This window comes from Hyperolius riggenbachi, chromosome 7 (genome assembly GCF_040937935.1).
Source record: "Hyperolius riggenbachi isolate aHypRig1 chromosome 7, aHypRig1.pri, whole genome shotgun sequence".
NCBI classification, from domain to species: Eukaryota; Metazoa; Chordata; class Amphibia; order Anura; family Hyperoliidae; genus Hyperolius; species Hyperolius riggenbachi.
In genome coordinates, this window is record NC_090652.1 from 95,651,764 (window position 1) to 95,679,357 (window position 27,594).

A 27,594-nucleotide genomic window follows, 5' to 3' on the forward strand; every position below is an offset into this window, starting at 1 on the left:
TAAAAAAATTAAAAAATGTATTTATTTTTATGTGTAATGGTGTATGTGGGTGTATTTTTACTTTTTGGCCACAAGATGGTGCCATACTTAGTTCACATACCCTGTTGAGGAACTATTATGTGTATCTGTTTACTTTGACTTTGTAAATGAATGCCGGTGTCTCGCTGACACATTCATTCATCACAGGCACTGTGATTGGCTATGGGAACAGCTATATGCCAGTCACCAATCACGGAACGGTGACAGCATTGTGACAAAGGTGAACAGGGAGCCCAGCCCTATGCTTCTGGTCTCTGAATTATTTTGGGACAAGCACAGACAGTGTGCATGATGGTGGACGGGTGGCGATGCGAACGGAGCAGATGGACATAACTGGTAATGTGTAGGACGCGGTGCAGATGGACTTACCGCACAGTTTCCACATGGCGTCGCAGTGTGAACTGAGCCTGATATAGCCAGAAGGCAGGAGACTATGCTGGGACAAAGAGGGCCAGTGGACAGAGGACAGTGCAGACAGAGTGGCTACATACTATGCAGCTTTATTTTCAGCTTGTACTGAAGAACGGAGTATGATTTCTACATTTGTGAACTGGTGACCAGGTTTCTTGCTTGTTGGCAGAGAATGGCCTAAACAATGTTTATTATACAACTATCAAAAAACAATATAATAAAAATAAGTGATGGGAAAATTACCAAAGCTGGAGTCCTTCATACACAGCCCAAAGTGTATCAAGGTGACATCCGAATGGCAATAGTTTTCTGTGCCGGGGGTCGGTAGAGGAACGGTCATCAGTACGGACGAGGAGTTGTCATAATACAGTGTGCAGCGGCTTACCGACTCTAACCTGCCATAGTACAAAACAGGCCTTGCATCAATGCCAAAGACTATTGAGAAAGATATGCCATAAACATGTAATCATTATCTGGACTTTCATTTACTGGCTGCAAAGTCATTCCTCTGCATAATTCATAAACAAAATATTCATAACTGGTGTTGTGACTCTCCTCATCGGACTAAGTATTATAACCAGACAGAGATGGGACGAGGTCTTCCAGCAGCCAACGCTGAGACATCAAAGTGCGTCCCTCCATCCCTCCCACCACAGCCATCATACACTGATTGCTAATAGACTAAGGGGTGCCCCCAAGCCTCCTCCCCCCCCTTCCCCAACACCTTAGTCTCTACTTATATGGCGTGCAGTCACTGCCATGTATCCCCTTTTCTCATTTCTCTCTGCTTCAAACACAATAGGGGAATGATAGCTGGGTGAGTTGTGCGCCCCCTCCTACACTGCGCCCTGAGGCTGGAGCCTCTCTCACCTCTGCCTCAGCCCAGCCCTGTAACCAGAGGATCAGCATTACAGGCGGGCAAGTGGCCTTTTAAGAAGAAGGTCAGCAAATTAAGCTTCTCTCTACCAGCAGAATCCCAAAACTGTCGAAATAAAACAAAGCAACATCTGCCCCAGGGATACTGACTCTGTAAGGTACTTGTATGTGGCTCATAAACATATTATCGCCTACCAGGGGTAAGCTACCTGTACATTAACCTGATCAGAGGTGTCAGCAAGGCTTTTCTCTATCTGGTGCCCCGGCTAAAGCCGCCCAAGGCCTGGGCCTTTGTTGGCTTCCCAGAAATTTCCTGTAGAAATCAGAGTAATGCTAGCCACACACAGGATGATGTGGATCATTTATTAACCTCCTGGGTGTTTAATTTCTACCTGAATTTCTGTGTCAATGCGTGCGGTCAAAGATCAGACAGACATCAATGCGTGCGCTAATCAGGCATCAACTGTGGCATGAATCTTAGTGCCCGGGGAGAGCACGACTAGCGGCCAGAGGAGGTTCCCAGAGGGAGCGAAGACGCAGTGATGGAGAAACATTAAGTGGATTCTGCAGCCGGTCCGGCTCTGTCTCGTGCTTACCGCTTCATGCATCATTTTTTTACCCCGAGACATTATCTTCAACCCTGGAAAACCTCAGCAAATTGGGGCCTAAACATGCAACACTTTGCCAAGGATACTCACTGATGTTCCCCATTCAATGATACAGTATTCCCACTGAGCTCTGCCAGTTCTGCCAATGGCTTGCTGTGTTCCCATGTGTAAACCAATGCATCCACAAGATTCTTCCGGGTCAAGGGGAATCCCACAGGAAATGCCTCAGGACGCCCCCTATAGAGAGCCAACGCTTCAGGGCTGAGGGTGTAGGGTCTGGAAAATCCGTGAAGAAGCTGATCTGTAGATTCAACACCAAAAAGAATGTAAATCATTCATGCTAACCTGGGATTTCCATGGGCATGGACACTGACAGAATCCACCCCAACCATCAGATTGTATTACAACAGAACGACGATCTCTGATTTCGCTATTATCACCCTGTAGCAACGTAGTAAACGTGTAACACCACAACAGTCAATTTTGTATGGTAATCGAAGGACCTTCCTTTCATTTACCTAAGGCTGTGACTTTTGGGGCCCCTAACAAACGTAAGGTTCTGTGCAACTGCCCAGTTGGAGCCTGTAGAAGCACTGGCCCTGCCTGCAGGAAGATAGGAAGTTTTTAGGCAGTCCATACTGGAAGCAGTAGATTTGGGCGCATGAGACAAGTGGACAAAAAGGGTGCCCCATTCACTTCCATTATAAATATCGTTTAATGGGCGCTGAACGGGGAAAATAAGGCGCCGGAGATTTTTAAGGATTTATAACGGCGCCCGGAGATTTTTAAGGATTTATAACTATGTTTGTGATGATTTAAGTTTACAAAATGAGCCCGTGACGAATAACGTTTATGAAGATACTAAATCACTATTTCTAAAACCTTTCTAAAACATTATTATCCACCCAAAAAAATAATTTACATTTTTTTCTTTACATTTTTTATTTATTAATGTCTGTAAAACATTATTAAAACATTTAGGTTTAGGCACCAACAGGGGGGTCTTAGGTTTAGGCACCAACTGGGGGGGTCTTAGGTTTAGGCACCAACAGGGGGGTCTTAGGTTTAGGCACCAACTGGGGGGTCTTAGGTTTAGGCACCAACTGGGGGGTCTTAGGTTTAGGCACCAACAGGGGGGTCTTAGGTTTAGGCACCACCAGGGGGGTCTTAGGTTTAGGCACCAACAGGGGGGTCTTAGGTTTAGGCACCAACAGGGGGGTCTTAGGTTTAGGCACCAACAGGGGGTCTAGGGGTTAGGGATAGGTACAGGGAGGGTTTTTAATAAACGTAAATATAAGTTTCACTTTACAAACAGGGAAGATTAACGTTTTAAGAATTGCCGATCTCATACACATTATTTAGTGATTTATAAATTTTTAAAACACTATTTATAAACGAAATTCTACACAATATTTCTATAAACGATATTTCCATTTATCGTTTATACCACGCGCCCTTTTTTCCCGACGCCCTTTTCGTACGTACGCGTCCATACTGCACCAAGAGAGTACACAGTTCATATTTGGAAACAAGTGCAGAAGGTTCAGCTGGCTGCAAATGGAACAACTTTATTTAAAGGGGAACATTACTGACTATAATGTAATGAATAAAATTGCTATTTTTTACAATATTAGTCCATGAATTATTTAGTCAGTGTTTGCCCTTGTAAGATATTTTCTCACCCTAATTTATATTCTTAAATGGATCACAGGTGGAGACTTTTGGCAAGAACCATCACTGCAGAATATTTGTTTACTGAGTGTTCCAAAGCCAGCAGAAATCATATCTGGTCTCCCAGAGTGAACTGGGAGAAGAAGTCTGCATAATAAACAGCCTAGGCTAAACATCACTGGGAGGGTGGGTCTATATACAAATTTACAGCAATGTATTGATATAGGAAGTGTTTCTGATAATAAAAGCAGAATACCGTAATTAACATAAAAGTGGTTATCCTGAATAAGAACAGAGTTCTACTTTAATAAAATTAAATTGTGGTGAAAGATGCTTTTCTGTGAGTAGAGTTTCACTTTAACACCACCTTACAAGAGAAACTAATACCTGGCCGAAAGTGTATATGTGCGCCTTGTCAACTCAGTGCAGCTTGATCCAGCCAACTAAGTCTCTTCTGGATCCCTCTCTTGGCTGGTGCCCAATCCTGTGCTAAGAATAGCACACTCTGCAGGACATGGAGACTATGTGCACCTAATACTTCATGCTGCAAGCTTGTAAAATCCCATTTCTCTATAAGAGTTGTCACACCTTACTGTCAATCTAAACAGATTACATATCCACTTAACACTAAAGAAAATATTTTCCTGCGTCACTTGGTGACAGGTCCTTAGTTTTTCAGCGTAGGGTGATGTGCATACACTGCCTGCACATGTATGAGCTGCATGGCATGCTGAGACCACAGAGTACATGCAATCCTCAGCGCTGTTGTGACACCCAATATTGTTCTTGCTACCTGCAGTCACCCATGCTCAATTGGTACAGTGTAGCCACCACCCAGGGTATAAACCACAACGCAGGCTTAGTTAGCTTAACAACAGGGGGTAAACACTTTATTTTTAAATCTCAGACATTAAAAACAAAGTCACTTACAGTGCGGGTCCATGCAAACTGGACCCTTACTGCATAAAAACGCCTATAAGGTTTTTGCACCTTATCACACATCAGTCATCAAACTGGTCACAATTAGAATAGTCTGTCTCTCCTTCCCGACCAGGTTTCGGCGCTATGCGTTTTTATGCAGTAAGGGTCATTCAGAAACAGCCTTATCAGTCTGCCAACAGCACGTACACACGCGCTACTGTCGGCTGAACGTCCGCTCGGCGGAAGGGTCTGACGGACCCGTCATTGGCGGAAGTAGTGCGTGTGTATGCACCTTTAAGCTGACTACTGGAATCAGACTACAGTGAATGTGGAATGTCATGACAAAAGGAGCACATAAACTACATTAATGTACAGATTCTATTCCACTTATTACAAGTTATATGTAGAAAAAAACAAGATAACAGGCTTAATACACAGATGTTCAAATTTAGCAAAGGTAATGTACAGAAGAATAGTACTGTTTAGGGGTTTTGTTTAGTCACTTTCTGCTTACTGACAGGATTGTCACCATAAAAATCAAATTTCAACAGCAACTGGTCTGAGTGTATTAAGTGAGAAAGATGCTAATCCTGCATTCAAAACTTTTTCTGCTGTTAAGGTTTGGAGTCATCACATACCTTAGGAGCAAAGGTCCTTTAATTGCCATTGCCAAACAGTTGCATGTGTAAGATATGTCAAAAAAGGCACCCCATAAAATAAACTAATACCTATATAATTGCCAGCTTCAGCAATCCAAGATAATGCCAGTGATATCAGGAAACAATTCCTGACCATTTTAGTAAATCACCAGTAGATGGCAGCAGAGTGTTAAGACCTTATGACACAGCACTGAAAATAGTAGGGAGGAACAGAAAACACTGATCTTTAGTTCCTGGGAGGACAGGATATTGTCACATTTCCTGTATCCTCAGACTGATAAAGGCATGTGCTTGTTCATTGCAGAAAATGTTTAATAAACGCACTTCTGATTTCACCCAGCCCGCTCCCTTCGCACATTGGAATTATTAACCATACTTTCAGCATATGTGCAACAAAATTGGTGGCCCGTATGGGGAGCGGGTGAAGAGTGTGAAGTGAAGTGCGGTCCGGGAAGGGAAGAAAAACAACTGTTAAGCGAAGCATTAGAGGAGATATTAACCTCTGCAGCACTGCCAGCGAACACCAATGGATCTAGATAGAGTGACCAGACGTCCCGGATTGCCTGGGACGCGTCCCGGATTCGGGGTCCGCTGTCCCAGGCAGCATGAGGTCCCGGGAAACGTCCCGCTTTTAGCAGCGGGACGTCCCGGCCTCGGGACTCTGGCCACTCTCTCCGCATGAACTGGCAGCGGCGTCTATAGACGCCGTGCCAGTTCATTGCCTGCAGCCCCGCTCCAGCCTCCTCTTCCGGTGTCTGCTCCGACACCGGCAGGCGAGCAGGGCTACGGCAAGATGGCTGCCGAAGCCCTGTACTGGAGACTATGTGTCTCCAGTACAGGGCTTCGGGCGCCATCTTACCGTAGCCCTGTCAGCGCGGGAGACCAGAGCAGGAGGAACAAGACGGTCCCGGGACGGAGCAGCGCGCCAGAGGAGACTTCTGCCAGGTGAGTAAATGCTTTCTTTTCCAGGTGAACTTTGCCCGCATTACGTTTCTTGCCTGGTGAAATGTTTGCCCGCATTGCGTTTCTTGCCTGGTGAAATGTTTGCCCGCATTGCGTTTCTTGCCTGGTGAAATGTTTGCCCGCATTGCGTTTCTTTTCCAGGTGAACTTTGCTCGCATTACGTTTCTTGCCTGGTGAAATGTTTGCCCGCATTGCGTTTCTTGCCTGGTGAAATGTTTGCCCGCATTGCGTTTCTTTTCCAGGTGAACTTTGCCCGCATTACGTTTCTTGCCTGGTGAAATGTTTGCCCGCATTGCGTTTCTTGCCTGGTGAAATGTTTACCCGCATTGCGTTTCTTGCCTGGTGAAATGTTTGCCCGCATTACGTTTCTTGCCTGGTGAAATGTTTGCCCGCATTGCGTTTCTTGCCTGGTGAAATGTTTGAACGCAGTGCGTTTCTTGCCTGGTGAAATGTTTGCCCGCAGTGCGTTTCTTGCCTGGTGAAATGTTTGCCCGCAGTGCGTTTCTTGCCTGGTGAAATGTTTGCCCGCATTACGTTTCTTGCCTGGTGAAATGTTTGCCCGCAGTGCGTTTCTTGCCTGGTGAAATGTTTGCCCGCAGTGCGTTTCCTTTCTGGTGAAATGTTTGCCCGCATTGCGTTTCTTACCTGGTGAAATGTTTGCCCGCAGTGCGTTTCTTGCCTGGTGAAATGTTTGCCCGCAGTGCGTTTCTTGCCTGGTGAAATGTTTGCCCGCAGTGCGTTTCTTGCCTGGTGAAATGTTTGCCCGCATTGCGTTTCTTACCTGGTGAAATGTTTGCCCGCAGTGCGTTTCTTGCCTGGTGAAATGTTTGCCCGCAGTGCGTTTCTTGCCTGGTGAAATGTTTGCCCGCAGTGCGTTTCTTGCCTGGTGAAATGTTTGCCCGCAGTGCGTTTCTTGCCTGGTGAAATGTTTGCCCGCAGTGCGTTTCTTGCCTGGTGAAATGTTTGCCCGCATTACGTTTCTTGCCTGGTGAAATGTTTGCCCGCAGTGCATTTCTTGCCTGGTAAAATGTTTGCCCGCAGTGCGTTTCCTTTCTGGTGAAATGTTTGCCCGCATTGCGTTTCTTACCTGGTGAAATGTTTGCCCGCAGTGCGTTTCTTGCCTGGTGAAATGTTTGCCCGCAGTGCGTTTTTTGCCTGGTGAAATGTTTGCCCGCAGTGCGTTTCTTGCCTGGTGAAATGTTTGCCCGCAGTGCGTTTCTTGCCTGGTGAAATGTTTGCCCGCAGTGCGTTTCTTGCCTGGTGAAATGTTTGCCCGCAGTGCGTTTCTTGCCTGGTGAAATGTTTGCCCGCAGTGCGTTTCTTGCCTGGTGAAATGTTTGCCCGCATTGCGTTTCTTTTCTGGTGAAATGTTTGCCCGCATTGCGTTTATTTTGTACTGACATGTTGCCCGCATTGCGTTTATTTTGTACTGACATGTTTGCCCACATTGCGTTTATTTTGTACTGACATGCTTGCCTGCATTGCGTTTATTTTGTACTGACATGTTTGCCCGCATTGCATTTATTTTGTACTGACATGTTTGCCCGCATTGCATTTATTTTATACTGACATGTTTGCCCGCATTGCATTTATTTTATACTGACATGTTGCCCGCATTGCGGTTATTTTGTGCTGACATGTTGCCTATTGCGTTTATTTTCTGGTGTCCGGGGTAACTGTTACTGCATTTATTATTTAATGGTCATAGATGGCTATGTTTGCTGCTTTGTGGTTACGGTATACTATTAGCATCACACAGTTTCTGCACACCCATGATGCAAAGTCTCGTTTGTCCACATCATGGCGTAAACACTGCTTTCTTATGCCTCGCCGTTACATCATTACGTTAGCTCCGCCCATACAATGTCATGGCCACGCCCATTTTTCGCTGTCTTCGGCGCTGCGCGCTCCTCAGTCCTCCCCACTTTTCGCCACGGCGCGCGCACCCCCCCCCCCCCCCCACCCCGTCCCAGGTTGGACCCACAAAAATCTGGTCACTCTAATCTAGAGAAACTGCAAGATGAAATCAGTGGACACCTAATCCACCTGTCAGTGGGTGAACTCACCGAGATTTGCCAATTCATCAAAGTTCCTGATGCCAGCATGGTGAAAGGGAAAAACCGGCGCCATTTTATGCGCATCATTAATGAGGTAATAGATGAAATGGTCGAAGTTGAAAGTGAGGAGGCGGTGACACAATTTCTGCGAGCTACGAACAGAAGAGGCACACTGCAGAAGTCCAAACCTTCAGGGAAAAAGACTCTCAGCCGACACAGCCATTGGCCGACTTAAAGCAACAGTACCACAATATGCAGGAGAAGTTCCAGGAAACGTTCAGAATAATTGAGGAACAGATTAAAGAACTGAATACCAAAAATAGAGACTCAAGTAACAGTCAGCAAAAATCAGCGTCAGTGCCACTTAGAGAATACACCATGGTCAAATGGACAAGTTAAACACAAGGCAGTCACCGGTAAGCCATGCTCATCAAGAACATTGGGATCCACCAGTACCTATAGACCACCTGCCGGGGGAATATCAACCGGTAGTCAAAACAATGCTAAGGGAGGAATGCCACGCCTTCAACCAAAGATGATTCTGATGTTGGATGTATCCAAAGACGATACACCAGTTAGAAGAACTTACATGTCTGTGCCAAGGCCACTACACCAGGAGGTGAAAGAATATCTGCAAGATCTGTTGAACCGCGGATGGTTTGCAGAATCAAAATCATTATACTCTTCACCCATTGTGTGCGTGAGAAAGAAGGACGGTAGTTTAAGGCTGTGTTGCGATTATAGGAAATTGAACCAGAAGTCCATCCCTGATCGCCATCCAATCCCTAGGATCCAAGACATGCTGGACAGCTTAGGAGGAAGTGCATGGTTTTCAATGCTAGACCAAGGAAAAGCCTACCATCAAGGATTTGTGGAAGAATCCAGTCGACCACTGATTGCCTTCACTACCCTTGGGGTCTGTATGAGTGGATCAGAATACCTTTTGGTCTTAGCTCTGCGCCAGCTGAATTCCAACGCAGCATGGAAACTTGTTTAAGGGGACTGAGAGATGAGGTATGTCTGCCATACCTAGATGATAACCTTGTTCATAGCAGATCATACCAAGAGCATGTGGAACAGGTCCGGTTGGAACTGCAGCGGCATCAGAAACATGGAGTTAAGTTAACAACAAAGAAATGTGAACTTTTCCGGAACGATTCTAAGCAAGATAGTGTCCAAAGATGGCCATTCCATGGGTCCGGCAGACATTGCCCTGTGCTGACCTTGAGAAACAACCAGCCAAAAACTGTCGGGGAACTCAGGAAGTTATTAGGATTCATTTCATACTATCGTCCTTACATCCAGAATTTTTCCAGGATTGCAAAACCCCTTTATGAATTGCTATCAGCAGATACAAAACCTACCTTAACATCAGTACCGACTCACCAACAGAAGAGGAGGAAGAAGCCATCACTAAAGTTAAAAGGTCAACTACCTTCTCATCAGTCCATTGTCTGGAATGACCACCACCAGGTAGTGCTGAACTGACTCATTGAGGTCCTAACACATCCTCCAGTTATGGGTTACCCTGATTATAACAAATCCTTTATTCTGCACTGTGATGCCTCGCAAGAAGGACTAGTAGCTGTGTTATATCAAGAGCAAGAGGGGAAATTAAAAGTAATTGCTTATGGTTCCAGGACTCTCACACCTGCTGAGAAGAACTATCACATGCATTCAGGCAAACTATAATTCCTCATAATAAAGTGGGCCATATGTGAAAGATTCCGAGGCTACCTATACTACTGTCTATCCTTTGTAGTCTATACTGACAATAATCCACTAACCTATGTCTCTAAACTAAACGCAACAGGCCATCGATGGGTTGCAGAACTTGCTGATTTTAAATTCACTATTAAGTATCGGCCAGGAAAGAGAAATGCGGATGCAGATGTACTGTCACGTATGCCACTAAGTCCTGAACAATATATGCAACAGTGTTCACAAGAAGTTGACCTCAAAGTCATCAGTTGTATAACACAAGAACTTCAAGTAAAACAGAAAGAAGAAACACCTTGGCTGTGTCAAATAACCATTGCAAATACCACAATAACAATGGATAGTACCCAAAAAGAAGTAGCTGAAATACTTAAAGAGACCATAAGGACAGCACAAAAAGAAGACTCAGTGATTGGTCCAGTGTGGAAGTACAAAAATCAAAACAGGTTTCCATAAAAACACTAACGAGAAAGTGGCCAGCTTGATAGCCTCATATTATTGAAGCAGTGAATCAAGTTATACCTCGATGAGGATGGAATCTTGAGAAGGAAAACACCCTCAAGTTCTCAACTAGTGTTACCCAAGCTATATCATTCACTGGTGTTGACAGAATTGCATGAAGAAATTGGTCACTTAGGAGTGGAACGGACTGTAAACTTGATCATGGAAAGGTTCTTTTGGCCAGATATGCAGAGAGAGGTCAAGCAATACATTAACAACCGCTGCACCTGTCTGAAAGACAAACATCCCAACAAGCTGACCAGAGCTCCATTGGACAATATTATCCCCACTTACTGTATCCCTTTGAGATGGTCTCTATCGATTTCCTCCATCTGGAAACAGGCAAAGGAGGTTATGAGTACATACTAGTAGTAATAGACCACTTCACCAGGTTTGCTCAGACCTACGCAACCAAACAAAAAGTCAGCAAAGACGGTTGCCGATAAGATATTCAGTGACTTCGTTTTAAAATTTGGATTTCCTACCAGAATTCACCATGACATGGGGAAAGAATTTGAAAATCAGTTATTCTTGGCATTAGGAAAACACTGCCACATTCAGAACTCCAATACAACTCTATATCATCCAGAAGGGAACGGACAATGCGAAAGGTTCAATCGTACTCTGTTGTCTATGCTTCGGACCCTGTCATCAGATTCTAGGAAGGATTGGAAGAACTCACTTTCCCAGGTAATACATGCATACAACTGCACCAAAAGTGAAGCTACGGATATTCTCCATTTTTCCTACTGTTCAGGAGAAATGCAAATGCACTGCAAATAGTAGGGAGGAACAGAAAACACTGATCTTTAGTTCCTGGGAGGACAGGATATACTGTCACATTTCCTGTATCCTCAGACTGATAAAGACATGTGCTTGTTCATTACAGAAAATGTTCAATAAATGCACTTCTGATTTCATTCAGCCCGCTCCCTTCGCACATTGGAATTATTAACCATACTTTCAGCATATGTACAACACATGCTGGGGGGGTCTTTTTGTCTATAATATATTCCTCCTCTTCCCTTTATTTCCCCCTCCTTCTAATGACATAAAACAGCGCACTTCCTAGTATAGACCTCAGTGGGAGTGTCTGAAGACTCTGGGAGGAGAGTGAGTAACGAATACACAATTAGCAAGAGGAGAAAAAAGAGTGAGGGAGGAAATTATGTCAGGATTAGCTTCATTCAAAGGTAACCAAGAAGGAAACTGTCTAGAATAGGATTCTCTGCTTTTCCTTTATAAAATTCACAGGAATCATAAGGTGGAGAGCGCAATACACCTGTTATGTAAGTAGAGCTAGTATTTATCTACTTACATATGTGTTTTTTATTTCTAGGTTAGTATGGGTGTCACTTGTTCTTGTTCTTTAAAGTGAGCCCAAGGTAAAAATAAACTGAGATTAACAATTGTATCTATCCTCCTACTCTCCTACTCCTGCTCTCAGAAGTTATTTTCTACAGGAAAAAGTTTTATGGCTGTAATTCCTTATCAGGGAGGGTGCTATAAGGGACCAAAACGACATAAACTGTTACTTGCATGCCTAACTTTGACTATTACCCTTCACTCATGCTTAACCCTAGTGCAATGCCTAGCCCTAACCTATCTCCCAATTTAATATTAACACTAACCTCACCTGATACTTTCATCTAAGCCCTAAAATGTGATTTCCATATAAAATTTGTGCATGTCAAGCAAAGAAACGCTACTTACCACCAGTCCCATTAGTGCTGATCAAGTAGAAACCATTATCTCGAAATACACCGTGCAGACCAATCAGCTCATATACCTTTCCTTCTCTGTTATACATAACCAGTGTGTAATCTTGAATTTGGCCACCAGGGGGTCCCTTCAGCTCAATAAAACTGTAAGGAGTTTGTCCAGGCATGACTCCCACCTCACTGATGAAGGGTATTATGGGAGTGGCAGGAGTGACAGGGCCAGATGTTTTGGATTTTCCACTGGTGGTGGCAGGCACAGCTTCACAGTCATTCTTACTGAGAGGGGTGATCTTGGTGATCTGGAAAAAAAAAAGAGTTATATAATAGTTTTCAAGAGGCTCAGGAGGTTGCACATGATTGACTTGTCTTTTTATTCCAAGTGGTCAATGGGCTTATGAACTATGCTTTCTGAAGTGGTATAAGGCCTTATTTACACTATGAGCACCTTGAGCTTTTTTTAAGCGCTAGCGTATTTTAAAAGCGCTTTAAAAGAGCATGTGTAATGAATTTTAATGTGAGTGTTCTCATATGAGCGTTGAGCTTTTTTCCAATCGCAAATGTAGGTCCTGCACCATTTTCTGAGCGTTTGATATTCAATGAAATGTATAGGAAAATCGCAAAGTGCTTTAAAAGCACTTGGGGAAGCAATTTTGTGAGCGCATTTCATTATAAATTACATTAAAGATATTCAGTTCCTGGTCAAAGAGTTCACTTCCTGATTGTCTGCAAACAGAAAAGCACAAACGGCAAAACAAAAGCGCTTACAAAAAATACAAATCACTCTAAAAATGCCGGAAAAATCGCTTCAAAAAGTGCCCACAAAAGCGTTCAGCGCTTGCGATTTATAGTGTGAACTAAGCCTAAAGCAATATAACCCGAGCATAAAATCTAGAAGTAAAAAATTAACATTTACCTACAGTGAAAGCTAGAGGATGAACTCATCAGTAGTGTAGCTCCTGATATTAGAGCATTAACAAGGGAAAGTCAGAAAAAGAAAAAGGTAATTTTGACCTGAAGTTTTCATTCTGGTAAATATATATTGCTCAGGTTTATGCCAAGGCTACTCTAAAATTCATCACAACTTAAAGGGAACCTAAACTGATTTTTCCTTTTAAAATAATACCAGTTGCCCGACTCTCCTGCTGATCCTGTGTCTCCAAAACCTTCAGCCACTGCCCCTGAATCAGGTGCTCTGACTGAAGTCAGACTGGATTAGCTGCATGCTTGTTTCAGGTGTATGATTCAGCCACTACTGCAGCCAAAGAGATCAGCAGGGCTGCCAGGCAACTGGTATTGTTTACAGGGAAAAATCCATATTCCTCTCAATGTAGGTTCCCTTTAAGCAAGACGGATATGGAGGCTGTCATATTTACAACATTTCCTTTTAAACACCAGTTGCCTGGTGTCCTGCTGATCATCTGCCTCTAATACTTTTAGCCATAGACCCTGAACAAGCATGCAGCATATCAGGTGTTTCTGACATTACTGTTTGACAAGATTAACTGCATGCTTGTTTCTGGTGTTATTCAGACACTTCTGCAGCCAAATAGACCAGCAGGGCTGCAAGGCAACCGGTATTGTTTAAAAGGAAATAAATATGGCAGCCTCCATATCCCTCTTACTTCAGCTGTCCTTAATGCTGAAGAAAATGTGGCTAAGTAATCATAGATCCCAACTGTCCCTTTTTCCAGAGGGGCAGTACCTCTGTAGGAACCAAATCCCTCTGTTCCTCTTTCATTTTAATTTGTCCCTCTTTTGTAACTAATTTACAAATCTATATAAAGCGTAACTGTCAGGCATAAAATCAATTCTTTCTTTTTATCTGGTAAACAAGTAATGAGGATACTAACCAGGCAATCCAAAAGTTAAAAATCACTCTTACTTTTCTTCTCCATAAAACATAATTCCTCAGTTTCCCTGGCTCTTATTTGTTATCTGCCGCACATAGGAAGTTGCAGGGCATGCTGGGTTTTCTTTTTTTTTCTTTACTTTCCCCTCAGACATAACTAATGCAGCCTGATTGGCTGAAGCCTCTTTCCTTCCCATTTTCCCCTCCCACACCTGAGACAACAGAGTTGCCGCGAACATATTAGCGCGAACATCAGTGGTTTGCATTTGCATCGACTTGCGAACGTTATGGTGAGTTCGACCCGCCCCTATACTACATAATTGGGCTAAACTTTGACCCTCTACATCACAGTCAGCAGACAAATCTCCCCCTTATATAAGGCAGCTGCGTCGGCCATTATGCCATTATCTCACTCGGTGTTGCTGCAGTAGTGAGAGAAGGGAGAGAGTTGCTGCAGAGATTAGGGAAAAGCTTAGTTAGGCTCTTGTAGCTTGCTCCTAGCTGATATTTGTTGTTGAGCTAATGTTCTTGTGAATTTTTTTTTTGTGTGTGTGTGCCACTGACACTGCATTATACAGCCCTGTGTGTCGCAGCTGGCCCTTACTAATTGCTATACTGTGCAAGGCCCAGCACATTCAGTGCCTACCTTTACACTGCACCTGTGTGTGACAGCTGCACATTTATAATACCAGTCCGACCGTGCATACCTGTTCATGTTCACTGCACCTGCGTGACAGCACACAGTGTTATATAAAATCAGTCACTACATAACTGTTCACTGCACCTGTGTGTGACAGCTGCACATTTGTAATACCAGTCCGACCGTGCATACCTGTTCATGTTCACTGCACCTGCGTGACAGCACGCAGTGTTATATACCAGCAGTCACTGCATAACTGTTCACTGCATCTGTGTGTGTGACAGCTGCACATTGTATTGTGTAATACCAGTCCGTGCATACCTGTAACTGCACCTGTGACTGACCGCACATTGTATTATATACCAGCAGTCACTGCATACCTTTTACTGCACCTGTGTGACTGCACATTGTTGTACCAGTAGTCACTGCAACCTTTTCACTGCACCTGTGTAACCGATTATTGTTGAACCAGCAGTCACTGCAACCTGTGCACTGCACCTGTGTAACCACACATTCTTGTACCAGCAGTCACCTTTTAACTGCACCTGTGTAACCGCACATTGTATTAGTCAAGTCAGTGCATACCTTTCACTTCATCCCCCCCAATTTGGACAAAACAAGAGGCAGAGCCAGAGGCAGGCCACCTGGCAGGCCACCTGGCAGGTCTGTTTGAGGTCGCGCTGTCATGATTTTGTGCGGCCCTTGACCAAAGTACAGTGTTCAGAAGAAGGAACGTGCCATCAACCCCCAATATTGTCAGGACGTAGTTGACTATTTAACACAGAACTCCTCAGCTTCCACACGGAAGCGTGACATATTTTCCTCCTGCTCTGATTCTGGCACCCTACTTCCAGAATCGCCTGCACTCTCGCCATGGTGCGCACCAGTCCAGCACGGCCGTCACTACACAAACAGCTGTTTGCGGTGCGTTACACGGTGAGTTTAGTCTGTCAGTGTGAAGCAGTACACTAATTACACTACCCGATTGATGTATACACATGCAAGATATATTAAAGCACTTGACGCCTCCAATTTAGCAATAAAATTTGATTTCTGCCCTTAAACCCTGGAGGTTCGCGACAACTCTACAATGCATTTCTAGTGCAGAGCTGGGTAGGAGTGTCTGAAGACTAGGAGGAGAGTGGGCAAGGATGCACAGATTGAGTAAGGGAGGAAATAATGTCAGGATTGGCTTCAAGATAGACAGTCAAAATGGAAAATCCTAAGTAGCCAGGCATAGATGCCCCCAGTATAGGTAGCCAGTATAATTGCTCTCAGTATAGGTCAGCCAGGTAGGTGCCACCAGTATAGGTAGCCAGTATAGTTGCCCCCAGTATAGGTTAGATAGGTAGATGCCCCCAGTATAGGTTAGCTAGGTGGGAGCCTCCAATACAGGTAGCCAGTATACAGGGGCGTAGCAATAGGGGGTGCAGAGGTAGCGACTGCATCGGGGTCCTTGGGCCAGAGGGGCCTCGAAGAACCCTCCCTCAACTACAGTATTAGCTCTCTATTGGTCCTGTGCTCATAATAATCACTTCTATAGATGCTTTGAATATTGGTAATCATTAACAAACTGTTCCCCATCCCCTTCTTGCACCTCTGACACTGTAGTTGCCATTGGCAGGTTTTGGTGTGCTGTATCAATTGTTATGTATAGAGTGCTTGGGGGGCTCCATTGTAAAATTTGCATTGGGGCCCACAGTTCCATAGCTATGCCATTGCCAGTATAGTTGCCCTCAGTATAGTTTGGATAGGCACAGGGCCGGCCCGCTCATGAGGCGGGGTGAAACATTTGCCTCAGGCGGCAAACTTCTAGGGGCGACACCCGCCCGTCCGTGGGTGCGGGGGGGGGGGGTCGGCCGCCGAGCCGGAGGGGTAGCGGGCAGGACGGGGGTATTGGGCCTAGCGGTGGGGAGGGGGGTCGGACCCCCCCTCCCTCGCCTGGGTCCCCCGATCTGCGCTCCCCTCCAGCTGTAATAGGAAGCAGCCGCTGCCCGATAGTAAGAGGCACGGGCGGGGAGGACTCACCTTTTCCGCGTTCCAGCGTGCGCTCCACTGACGTCACTTCCTGCATCGCCGCCCACTGTATTGTAAGTGGACGGCAATGCAGGAAGTGACGTCAGTGGAGCCTCCCCACCGCTAGGCCCAATACCCCCATCCTGCCCGCTACCCCTCCGGCTCAGCGGCCCCCCAGGGGGGGGGGGGGGGCGGCGGCGGCAGCAATTTTCTCCCAAATTTGCCTCAGGCGGCAAAAAGTCTAGGGCTGGCCCTGGATAGGCAGGTGCCCGCAGTATAGATTAGAGTGGTAGAAGACCCTAGTATAGCTTAGGTGCTACTAGTATATGTTAGATAGGTAGGTGCCCCCAGTATAAATTAGGTAGGTGCCCCTAGTATAGGTTAGCTAGGTATGTGCCTCCAGTATATGTTAGATAGGTATGTGCCCCCCCATAAGTGATTGAGAGGGGAGCCACGGCCACACTGAGTCTCAGCCATGTGGAGAGGAGCCCGACTTCTCCCTCCCTTCCACTCCCTGGGGCTCCCCTCCGTGCTCCCCCCTCTATGCAGAGTTAGCGCAGTGGGAAGCCTGGCAAGAGGAACTCACCTTTCTGCCCGCTCCAATCGCTCCCTTGCCGCTGGTCTGCTCTGCATAGCCGCTGATACACACTCTACTTCCTAGTGGCAGGCAGATAGCGATCAGCAGGATTTAGTGGCAGGTGGTTAGTGATATGCAGGCAGACGCTGACAGGTAGTGGGTACAACCAGTGACAAATATGGTGGGTGACAATAGTGTGTGCTCAGTCATAGTGATTGCACAACTGTACAGCAGCGGGTGATAATGTATGGCCCTGCAGCTTCCCACAGCCATCATCACTACTGCCACCTGCTGTCCATACAGTGTAGAGCCAGACAGTCAGCCTCTGATTGGCTGCCTGGAAGCTCTACACTATGGAGCTCCATGGACTCACTAGCAGGGAGAGTGGCTGCGGACTCAGCTCTGCCTCTCTCCTGCAGCCGAGTAGCTCTGTATTAAAGTTAACATCAGCTTCAGCCTAATCATTATAAAAGGGATTTACTAAGGAGGTGACAAGACATGAGACATGGGGGCGGGATCCGGGATTGTCTCGCCCAAAACGGGATGGTTGGGGTATATGAGTAGTTTCTGAATCACACACCTGAAACAAGAATGCGGCTAATCCATTCAGACTTCAGTCAGAAACTCCTGATCACTTGTTTGTTCAGGGTCCATGGCTAAGAGTATTATGGCCACACGCTCAACAAATCTGCCTGATTGTCATCTGACTTTAGGCAATTTTAGATTGTTGGACAACAATCAGGCATGTGTATTCGTGCAAACGACTTGACGAGCGACTGATAACAGGTGTTGCATCCGATCCAATTGTCGGATCTATGTTGGCCTACGGTCAGGGCCGGCCCGCTCATGAGGCGGGGTGAAACTTTTGCCTCAGGCGTCAAAGTTCTAGGGGCGGCATCCGCCCGTCCGTGGGTGCGGGGGGGGGGGGGGGGGGCGGCTGCCGAGCTGGAGGGGTAGCTGGCAGGACAGGGGTATTGGGCCTAGCGGTGGGGAGGGGGGTCGGACCCCCCCTCCCTCGCCTGGGTCCCCCGATCTGCGCTCCCCTCCAGCTTTAAATGTAGCGTAAGCAGCCGACAGTAAGAGGCAACGGGCGGGGATCACTCACCTCTTCCTCGTTCCAGCGTGCGCTCCACTGACGTCACTTCCTGCAACGCCGCCCACTGTATTGTACGTGGCCGGCGTTGCAGGAAGTGACGTCAGTGGAGCGCACGTTTGAACGAGGAAGGTGAGTGATCCCCCGGCTGTGCCTCTTACTGTCTGTCGGCTGCTTACGCTACATTTAAAGCTGGAGGGAAACGCAGATCGGGGGACCCAGGCGAGGGAGGGGGGGTCCGACCCCCTCCCCACCGCTAGGCCCAATACCCTCGTCCGGCCAGCTACCCCTCCAGCTCAGCGGCCCCCTCCAGCTCAGCGGGGGGGGGGGGGGCGACAATTTTTTCAAATTTGCCTCAGGCGGCAAAAAGTCTAGGGCCGGCCCTGCCTACGGTCGTCTGATATTGTGCAGTTGGTCCGTGTGTACAAGTCGTGTGAAAGCATTATGTAAATGAGTTGGTCATTTTGTCCATCTGTTGTCCGTCTAGACATGTGGACATGTGGACATAAAGGTCATGGAGGTCATCAGGTCGTGCGAATGGTCGTGTGCATGTTGTGCACTTGCTGGGCGTGTGTATGAGCCTTTAGAGGCAGAGGCTCAGCAGGACAGCCAAGTAATCTGCATTGTTTGAAAATAAATAAATATGTCAGTCTCCATATCTCTCTCAGCTCAAGTGTACTTTAAATGTATGCGCCTCTCCTCTCCATACTATTTCAGTGACGACATACTACCATATATACTCGAAGCAAGCCGAATTTTTGACCCCAAAAAAGGGGGTCAAAAGTTGGGGGTCGGCTTGCTTGCGAGGCACCTGTGGTCCACACCCCTCCCCCCCCCCCCTCGGCCGCTGCTATCACCTGAGCTTGCGCCGCATCTTCTATTATTCCCCTCTCCGCTCGTAAAGTAATTCACAGCAGCGCGCCCCACGGCGGCTGCTGTACTGATGAAGCAGGAAGCCATAGAGAGAGAGAAGCTCAGGTAATAGCGGTAGCCGAGAGGGGGGGGGGGGGGAGGGGAGGGGGCACTACCTACCTATACTGGGCACTGTACTAGCTATACTGGGGCACTATACTAGCTATACTAGGGCACTATACTAGCTATACTGGGGCACTATACTAGCTATACTGGGGCACTATACTAGCTATACAGGGCACTATACTAGCTATACTGGGCACTTTACTAGCTTTACTGGGGAACTATACTAGCTATACTGGAGCACTATACTAGCCATACTGGGCACTATACTACCTATACTGGGCACTTTACTAGCTATACTGGGCACTATACTAGCTATACTGAACACTATACTAGCTATACTGGGGCACTATACTAGCTTTACTGGGGAACTATACTAGCTATACTGGAGCACTATACTAGCCATACTGGGCACTATACTACCTATACTGGGCACTTTACTAGCTATACTGGGCACTATACTAGCTATACTTGGCACTATACTAGCTATACTGGGCACTATACTAGCTATACTTGGCACTATACTAGCTATACTGTGGCACTATACTAGCTATACTGGGCACTATACTAGCTATACTAAGCACTATACTAGTTATACTGGGGAGCTATACTGGGCACTTTACTAGCTATATTGGGGCACTACTTACCCATACTGGGCACTATACTAGCTATACTGGGGCACTACCTATCCATACGGGGCACTATACTAGCTATACTGAGCACTATGCTAGCTATACTGGCCACTATACTAGCTATACTGGGCACTTTACTAGCTATACTGGGGCACTATACTAGCTATACTGGGCACTATACTAGCTATACTGGGACACGCTGGGGGGATCACATGGCCAGCATTTCCTACCCCTGGCTTATGTGAGGGTCAATAATTTTTTCCTGTTTTTTCAGGTAAACGTTGGGGGGTCGGCTTATATGCGGGTCGGCTTGCTTGCGAGTATATACGGTATCTCCAGTGACTGTGACTCTCTTCAGAGCAACAGCTAGACTGCAAGTTTTCCTCACAGTAGAATCTACTAGCAGGTTTGTTTTAAGCCTATACCTGGTAGCTGGAATGGTCAAAAGGCACCAGACCATGACACCGGCTCAAAGATTCATCTTCCACAAAGAATTTCTCATCTTCATGTACAGCTTCCTGTCCTGGAGTTAAGACATTAAGGAGATCAGAGGCATCGTCCCCAGCTTGAGATACATACACCACGGCATCCACCAGCCCATCCACTGTCAAAGGCATGTTCGGGGTGTAGGCAAACTTTACCGGACGATAATAAAGAGCTATGGCATCTGCCCCATTTTGAATGGTGTTAGCTCGTAGCAGAATTTGAGGTTTCGGGGTCATTTTATTGCTGCCAATCAGGAAGTAGCCATTTTTGTCTGTATAATAGCCTTTTAGGTTAAGTACAGTGTAGGCCAAGTTGTTCTTTCCATTGTATAGGACCACCCAGTAGCCAGCCAGGCTCATGGAACTGTTGCTTGTGTGGTAAAGTTCCACATACTCTGTGTCCTCAGCTGACCCCGGAGTATTGGGATTCACTTCATTAATTAGCAGGAGACGAGGATTAAAAACTGGAGGGGCGTCTGTAGAAGATTCTGTCGGAAGGAAGAAAATGACAGATATTGAGGTGTTGATTTATAATGCTCCCCTGAGCTGGGGAACACTGGCAAATTAACGGGTCCTTGCAATATAATGTAACATAAAATAAACATGTGAATGTACAGTTCCAATCCTGCAAAGAACTAGGCTGTGTTCCTTTTTTTTCACTATAAGAGTTAAGAATCCAGGGTTGTAAATGGCAGTTTTTCTGTGCAGCACAGCTCTCACTAATAACTAACTGGAGGTCAAAACACTTCTGTTTGGTTTAGGAAAACACTTCTCACGGCGAGGAACAGATAAAAACTTCAATAGATTTTTCTATACGGGAGCTGAATAAACAAAAACATGCTGCTATGCACCTAAAGCAGGCCATATACTAGTTGATTTGACCATCGATATACAGCAGACTCGATCACTGTGATCAAATCTGCTGTGAAATCGGTAACATAAACATTGTCCAATCAAGCGGTTTCCATCCGTCGGCAACAGGACAGGAGCTAGAGGTGTTTGATTTGGTAACGGCCGACGCAGTACTCTCACCTGTCCGGCTGCCGTGTGACCTCCCACGGTCAGTGCTTCAACTTCATGCCGTGCCTTTCCTTCTCCCTGTGTCCTCTTCTTTTCTGGGTCATGTGACACAAGTCAAAGTTTAACACTAGAGTTCCTGCAGCATACATGCGGAGCTGTAGTGTTTTGTCACATGGCAGGAAGAGAATAGGGACATGAAAGAAGAGACCCATGGCATGAAGTTAAAGCACCGGATCTGGGAGGACACATGCCAGCCAGAGGGGAGCACAGATGGGGAGAGGCCTGAGCGGCTAACAGGTGAGGCGAGGCAGGTGGAGGAATCTCCACAGATTTAAAATAGATTTCATGCCGGAATCGATTCAAAATTTGTGTGCAGATTTTGAGGGCAGCCAACCGAGCCCTCTCTGATCAGATTCGATCAGAGAGGGATCTATTTCATGGTCGACCTGGTGGCCATCTATAAGTTTATGGCAGCCTTTAGACAGCCAAAACTTTAAATCTAGATTTTTAACCTTAAAAAAACAAAACCCACCCATAGGGTAGTTAATTGAAGAGTGGAAGACAGGTAATGATAACACTCACTCATCCTTCAGCTCAAGCATGTTCAGGATTCTAAGGCATTCATGCTAAAAGGTTGTCAGTAAATTTGGGTGCCCGAAACAGCCGTTGGTCGGATATCAGTAAATTTACAGATATTCTACTATTTTACAGTGCAAATTATAATAGTAAAATATCACTAAATGATGGTGATATTTTACTACATCTAAACCTAACCCTATGCTCACACAGAACCCTCCCTCTACCCCTCTATCCATTGACAGCTAAAATATCCATTTAAAGAAAACAAACTTCTTTCAAAATGATTTAAACTGCCTAAAGGGAACCAGAGACGAGGGGATCCTTAAAAATTAAAAAAGTGTTTATACATACCTGGGGCTTCCTCCAGCCCCATAAGCCTGAAATGCTCCCACGCCGCCATTCTCCGCTGCCTCTATCACTGGTACCGGGTACCATCACTTCTGCCGGACGTGACCAGTTGTACGCATGCACAGGGGCTCCCTCCGGCTTTGTACGCATGCGCCTGCGTAGTATGGAGGGAGCACACTGCGCTCGCGTCGACTGGCTCAACTGGCCGAAATTACGGGACCCGGTACCGGTGGATAGAGGCAGTTTTCCACATTTTGTCACATTACTGCCACAAACATGCATCAATTTGATTTGAATTCCACGTGAAAGACCAATACAAAGTGGTGTAGTTGTGAGAAGTGGATCGAAAATCATACATCATTCCAGGGGCGTAGCAATAGGGGTTGCAGAGGTAGCGACCGCATCGCGGCCCTTGGGCCAGAGGGGCTCCATAGGGCCCTTCCTCAATGAAAGCATTAGCTGTTTATTGGTCCTGTGGTGGTAATAATCACTTTTATAGATGCTTTGAATAGTAGTAATCATTAACAAACTGTTCCCCATGCCCTTCTTGCACCTCTAATAGTGTGGATCACCTTGGCAGGTTTTGTTGCGCCGTATATATAGAGTGCTGGGGGGCCCGATGTAAAACTCGCACCGGGGCCCATAGCTCCATAGCTACGCCACTGCATCATTCCAAACATTTTTTACAAATAAATAACTGCAAAGTTGGTTGTGCGTAATTATTCAGCCCCCTGAGTCAATACTTTGTAGAACCACCTTTTGCTGCAATTACAGCTGCCAGTTGTGAGAAAACGCGGAAAAGCCGCCGCGTGTACTGATAGCAAGGCGGCTGGCTCCGCGTCCAGCGCGGCGGTTTGTACGCAGCAGCATGCGTCTGATACTATGATAGATCGCGGAAAAACCGCCGCATGTACTGGCAGCAAGGCGGCTGGTTCCGTGTCCAACGCGGCGGTTTGCACGCGGCGGCGTGCGTCTGGTGTGGCTGGGTCTGTTAGTGCACCTGGATGGAGAACTACGCGCGCGAGCCAGAAGTCAGGACTTTTATGCCTGCAGGAGATGGATCAGCTGATCAGGACGATCAGCTGATTCCTGGTGGACTCCTGATTGGCTGAGTGGCTCGGGCAGGGCGGCAGAGTCCTGCAACTATATATACAGCTTGCTTGCCAGTTGCTGGTTGTCTGCCATTGCGAACACTTACGTGGAAGCATTCAGGCCATAGTCAGATCCTACAGTGTGTTTGAACCAGGAGGACCTGGGAATTCACACTGAGCCAGATTACTTTTGTTTATCATTGTATTATTGTTCAGACTAGTTCCAGGGTGCTGAGACCACGGACCTCGCATCCAAGACTAGGGAACTGTATTATCATTTGTGTTATTCTCCAGACTAGTTCCAGGGTGCTGAGACCACGGACCTCGCACCCAAGACTAGGGAACTGTATTATCATTTGTGTTATTCTCCAGACCTGCTTGTGACGCCCATCTTCCAGGGGTCACTAGCCACCGGGTCTTCTTGCTACTCAGCCTGGGACTCCCCCTTGGATGTCTCAGGCTGCTGCAAGATCTCTGCACTTCCAAAGGGAGGTATTTCTCATACTGCCAAGGACCACCTGCTCCTCAGGTGGTCCTCACTCAAAGTTATTACTGTTGCACCAAACACTCACACTTTATAGGTGTCCAGAGGTTAGCAATATATCTGTATTATCGGTGATTCTGCAGATCATCAATAATCAGGTATATATCTGTATTCTTGGTGATACTGCAGATCACCAATAATCAGATTCTCTCTGCGTGCTGACACCGATCGTTACACCAGTCTTTTAGGGTATGTCTCTACCAGCTTTCCACACCTAGAGACTGAAATCCTTACCCATTCTTCTTTGCAAAACAGCTCCATCTCAGCCAGATTAGATGAACAGCGTTTGTGAACAGCAGTTTTCAGATCTTGCCACAGATTCTCGATTGGATTTAGATCTGGACTTTGACTGGGCCATTCTAACACATAGATATGTTTTGTTTTAAACCATTCCATTGTTGCCCTGGCTTTATGTTTAAGGTCATTGTCCTGCTGGAAGGTGAACCTCCGCCCCAGTCTCAAGTCTTTTACAGTCTCTAAGAGGTTTTGTTTGCCCTGTATTTGGCTCCATCCATCTTCCCATCAACTCTGACTAGCTTCCCTGTCCCTGCTGAAGAGATGCACCCCCCGAGCATGATGCTGCCACCACCATATTTGACAGTGGGGATGGTGTGTTCAGAGTGATGTGCAGTGTTAGTTTTCCGCCACACATAGCGTTTTGCATTTTGGCCAAAAAGTTCAATTTTGGTCTCATCTGACCAAAGCACCTTCTTCCACATGGTTGCTGTGTCCCCCACATGGCTTGTGGCAAACTGCAAACGGGACTTCTTATGCTTTCTGTTAACAATGCCTTTCTTCTTGCCACTCTTCCATAAAGGCCAACTTTGTACAGTGCATAACTAATAGTTGTCCTATGGACAGAGTCTCCCACCTGAGCTGTAGATCTCTGCAGCTAGTCCAGAGTCACCATGGGCCTCTTGACTGCATTTCTGATCAGCGCTCTCCTTGTTCGGCCTGCGAGTTTAGGTGGATGGCCTTGTCTTGGTAGGTTTACAGTTGTGCCATACTCATACATTTCTGAATGATCGCTTGAACAGTGCTCCGTGGGATGTTCAAGGCTTTGGAAATCTTTTTGTAGCCTAAGCCTCCTTTAAATTTCTCAATAACTTGATCCCTGACCTGTCTTGTGTGTTCTTTGGACTTCACGGTGTTGTTGCTCCCAATATTTTCTTAGACAACCTCTGAGGCCCTCACAGAGCAGCTGTATTTGTACTGACATTAGATTACACACAGGTGCACTCTATTTAGTCATTAGCACTCATCAGGCAATGTCTATAGGCAACTGACTGCACTCAGATCAAAGAGGACCGAATAATTATGCACACACCACTTTGCAGTTATTTATTTGTAAAAAAATGTTTGGAATCATGTATGATTTTCGTTCCACTTCTCATGTGTACACCACTTTGTGTTGGTCTTTCATGTGGAATTCCAATAAAATTGATTCATGTTTGTGGCAGTAATGTGACAAAATGTGGAAAACTTCAAGGGGGCCGAATACTTTTGCAACCCACTGTACCTGTTGTTCACTTCAGCGCACCCACCTACCTAAGTGAGCGCATACAGTGTGTTAAATGTTAAAATGAGGGATTTGTAACTTGAACACAAAGTCTTTCAGAGACCAGAGTAACTCATTTAAAAGGATGTGGTTGTTTATTTAACATTATTGATTTTCCATGAATATTCAAAAATATAAATCAATAAAGGTACAAATCTTAGTTACGTTACAAATGATTACAAAAAATGAACAAATTGATTGTATGTCTGTATGTATGAAAGTATGTGTGTGTCTGTGAAGAGAAAATGGCAGAATGAACCACTCCCGCCTAAAACTCCTTACATAAAGAAATGGGCTGGCCCCACAGTGTGTCCCAATGCTATCTATGATTGGTTTGTTCAAACAATGCTGTAGTCTCTATTTGCTGACTTCCATACCTAGCTGCTTCAGCTAACTCCTCATATATCACAAAGAGAGCACATGTTTCAATCCGGTTGAAACTGGTATTCCAACAGCCTCATTGTAACGCTATGGCTTGAGACATAATGGGATACAGCTGTCTTACCAACTTCTGACTGGGGGGGGATGGTTAGGCATAGAATTCCTGAGAGCAGGACTATAGAATTTCCACTCCAGCCTTGTACGCCTATGCTAGATAATAGAAGATTTCTTTCAATAAGTCTTATCAATATCACATATATAATTTATCTATAGCTTTGATATCTCAATCGCGTCACATCCAATATAGATAATTATTCTTCCCATCATAGCTGGGCCCAAGCCACTCAGAGAATCCTAATCATCACACATTTAGATTGCTCAGAGATTAAACCATCAAAACTACTTATTACATTTCCCCCTTTATAGAAGTAAAATCATATATTAAAATTACTTTCACTTCTATAAATACCTTTAATATATTTTAATCATTATCAAAAATTTTTGTTAAAATATAACAGTCATATTCTGTCATCTTTCATTAATAATCACCTTCAAATTTTGCTACCTCTAAATTTTTAGACAAATTAATAACTTTTATTTAAACTAATTGCATGTATATGCTCTTCATACATCCCTTGTGTACGAACTCAGAGGAGAAAAAAAAAAACCCTTAACCTCTTCCTTGCTAGACTTAACTTTAACAGCAACTTCTTCTGTACTCTCATGTGTAATTGAAACAGTGTGTGTTAACCCTTTCACATCCTGTTGTATAGGGAATTTTACCTTTGACAAAAACGGTAGATTCTTCTTAAAATTAAACTAATACCCTTAAACTAAACATGCAAGCATGATGACAAATCTAAACTTTGAATTTCATTACTTTTTCTTCCATTTTAAAATGATCATAAAACCCTGTTTATAAAAACAATCATAATAATGTATATAATTAACTGGATTACCTAATAATGTTACATAATAATCAGATGTATTGCCTTACAACTACTAATATCATTAAAATATTATTCATTCATCTTGGTGGAATTCATATCACTTATCCATCCCAAATCAATATGAATTAATGTATACCTGTATTCTTCAATTATGTCATACCTCCTTAAAACTTTGTATTACTGTTTGGAAATATCTATAAAATATATGCAGTTTGAAGTTTCAAACATATCCTAATCAAATATGGTTTCCATTATTAATCAAAATTAAAAATATTAAATCATAAAAATGTGTCATTTAAGGACATAATACTGATGCAATGTGTATAATGATACCTTCTCATCATCTGATTTACATTAACAGTTTATTATGCTATCTAACTAGCCCTTTGCTTTCTGACAAGCCTTTTGCTTTCTGACAAGCCTTATTATCTTTAAATCAGATTTCAAAGTTTCTTAATACAACCCATTAATTATATCAATGATCTTTGCACCATCTAAAATTCCTTTTCTAATATTTTGATCAAACTCTCAAAATAACTTTGCATACCAGATATATTATGGAAACCCCTTTCTATCAAAAATATCAACTTCCAAACATTAATCAAAAATTTACCTTATTATTATTTTTTTTTTTAAATGAATGGATCTATAAGCTATTGGATAAAAAAACTTTCCTTAAAAAACCTTTCCTTATCTTATCAATATTTTTC

The 27,594-nt window shown here is 45.0% G+C and overlaps 2 protein-coding genes across 4 annotated transcripts in view; one reads left to right on the forward strand and one right to left on the reverse strand.

Annotated features, from left to right (window-relative positions):
- Positions 1-27,594, forward strand: part of LOC137524479 (uncharacterized) — a 128,483-nt gene that overhangs the window by 70,329 nt on the left and 30,560 nt on the right. The gene's annotated exons all lie outside the window — the stretch shown is intronic.
- Positions 1-27,594, reverse strand: part of LOC137524478 (uncharacterized) — a 110,634-nt gene that overhangs the window by 27,201 nt on the left and 55,839 nt on the right. For all 3 annotated transcript variants that reach the window (XM_068244391.1, XM_068244392.1, XM_068244390.1), the window contains exons 8-11: positions 20,354-20,901; positions 12,139-12,445; positions 2,025-2,235; positions 694-845 (exon numbers count right to left, since the gene is read on the reverse strand). In XM_068244391.1, coding sequence (XP_068100492.1) covers positions 694-845; positions 2,025-2,235; positions 12,139-12,445; positions 20,354-20,901 — 1,218 coding nt within the window. The remainder of the gene's footprint in view (positions 1-693; positions 846-2,024; positions 2,236-12,138; positions 12,446-20,353; positions 20,902-27,594) is intronic.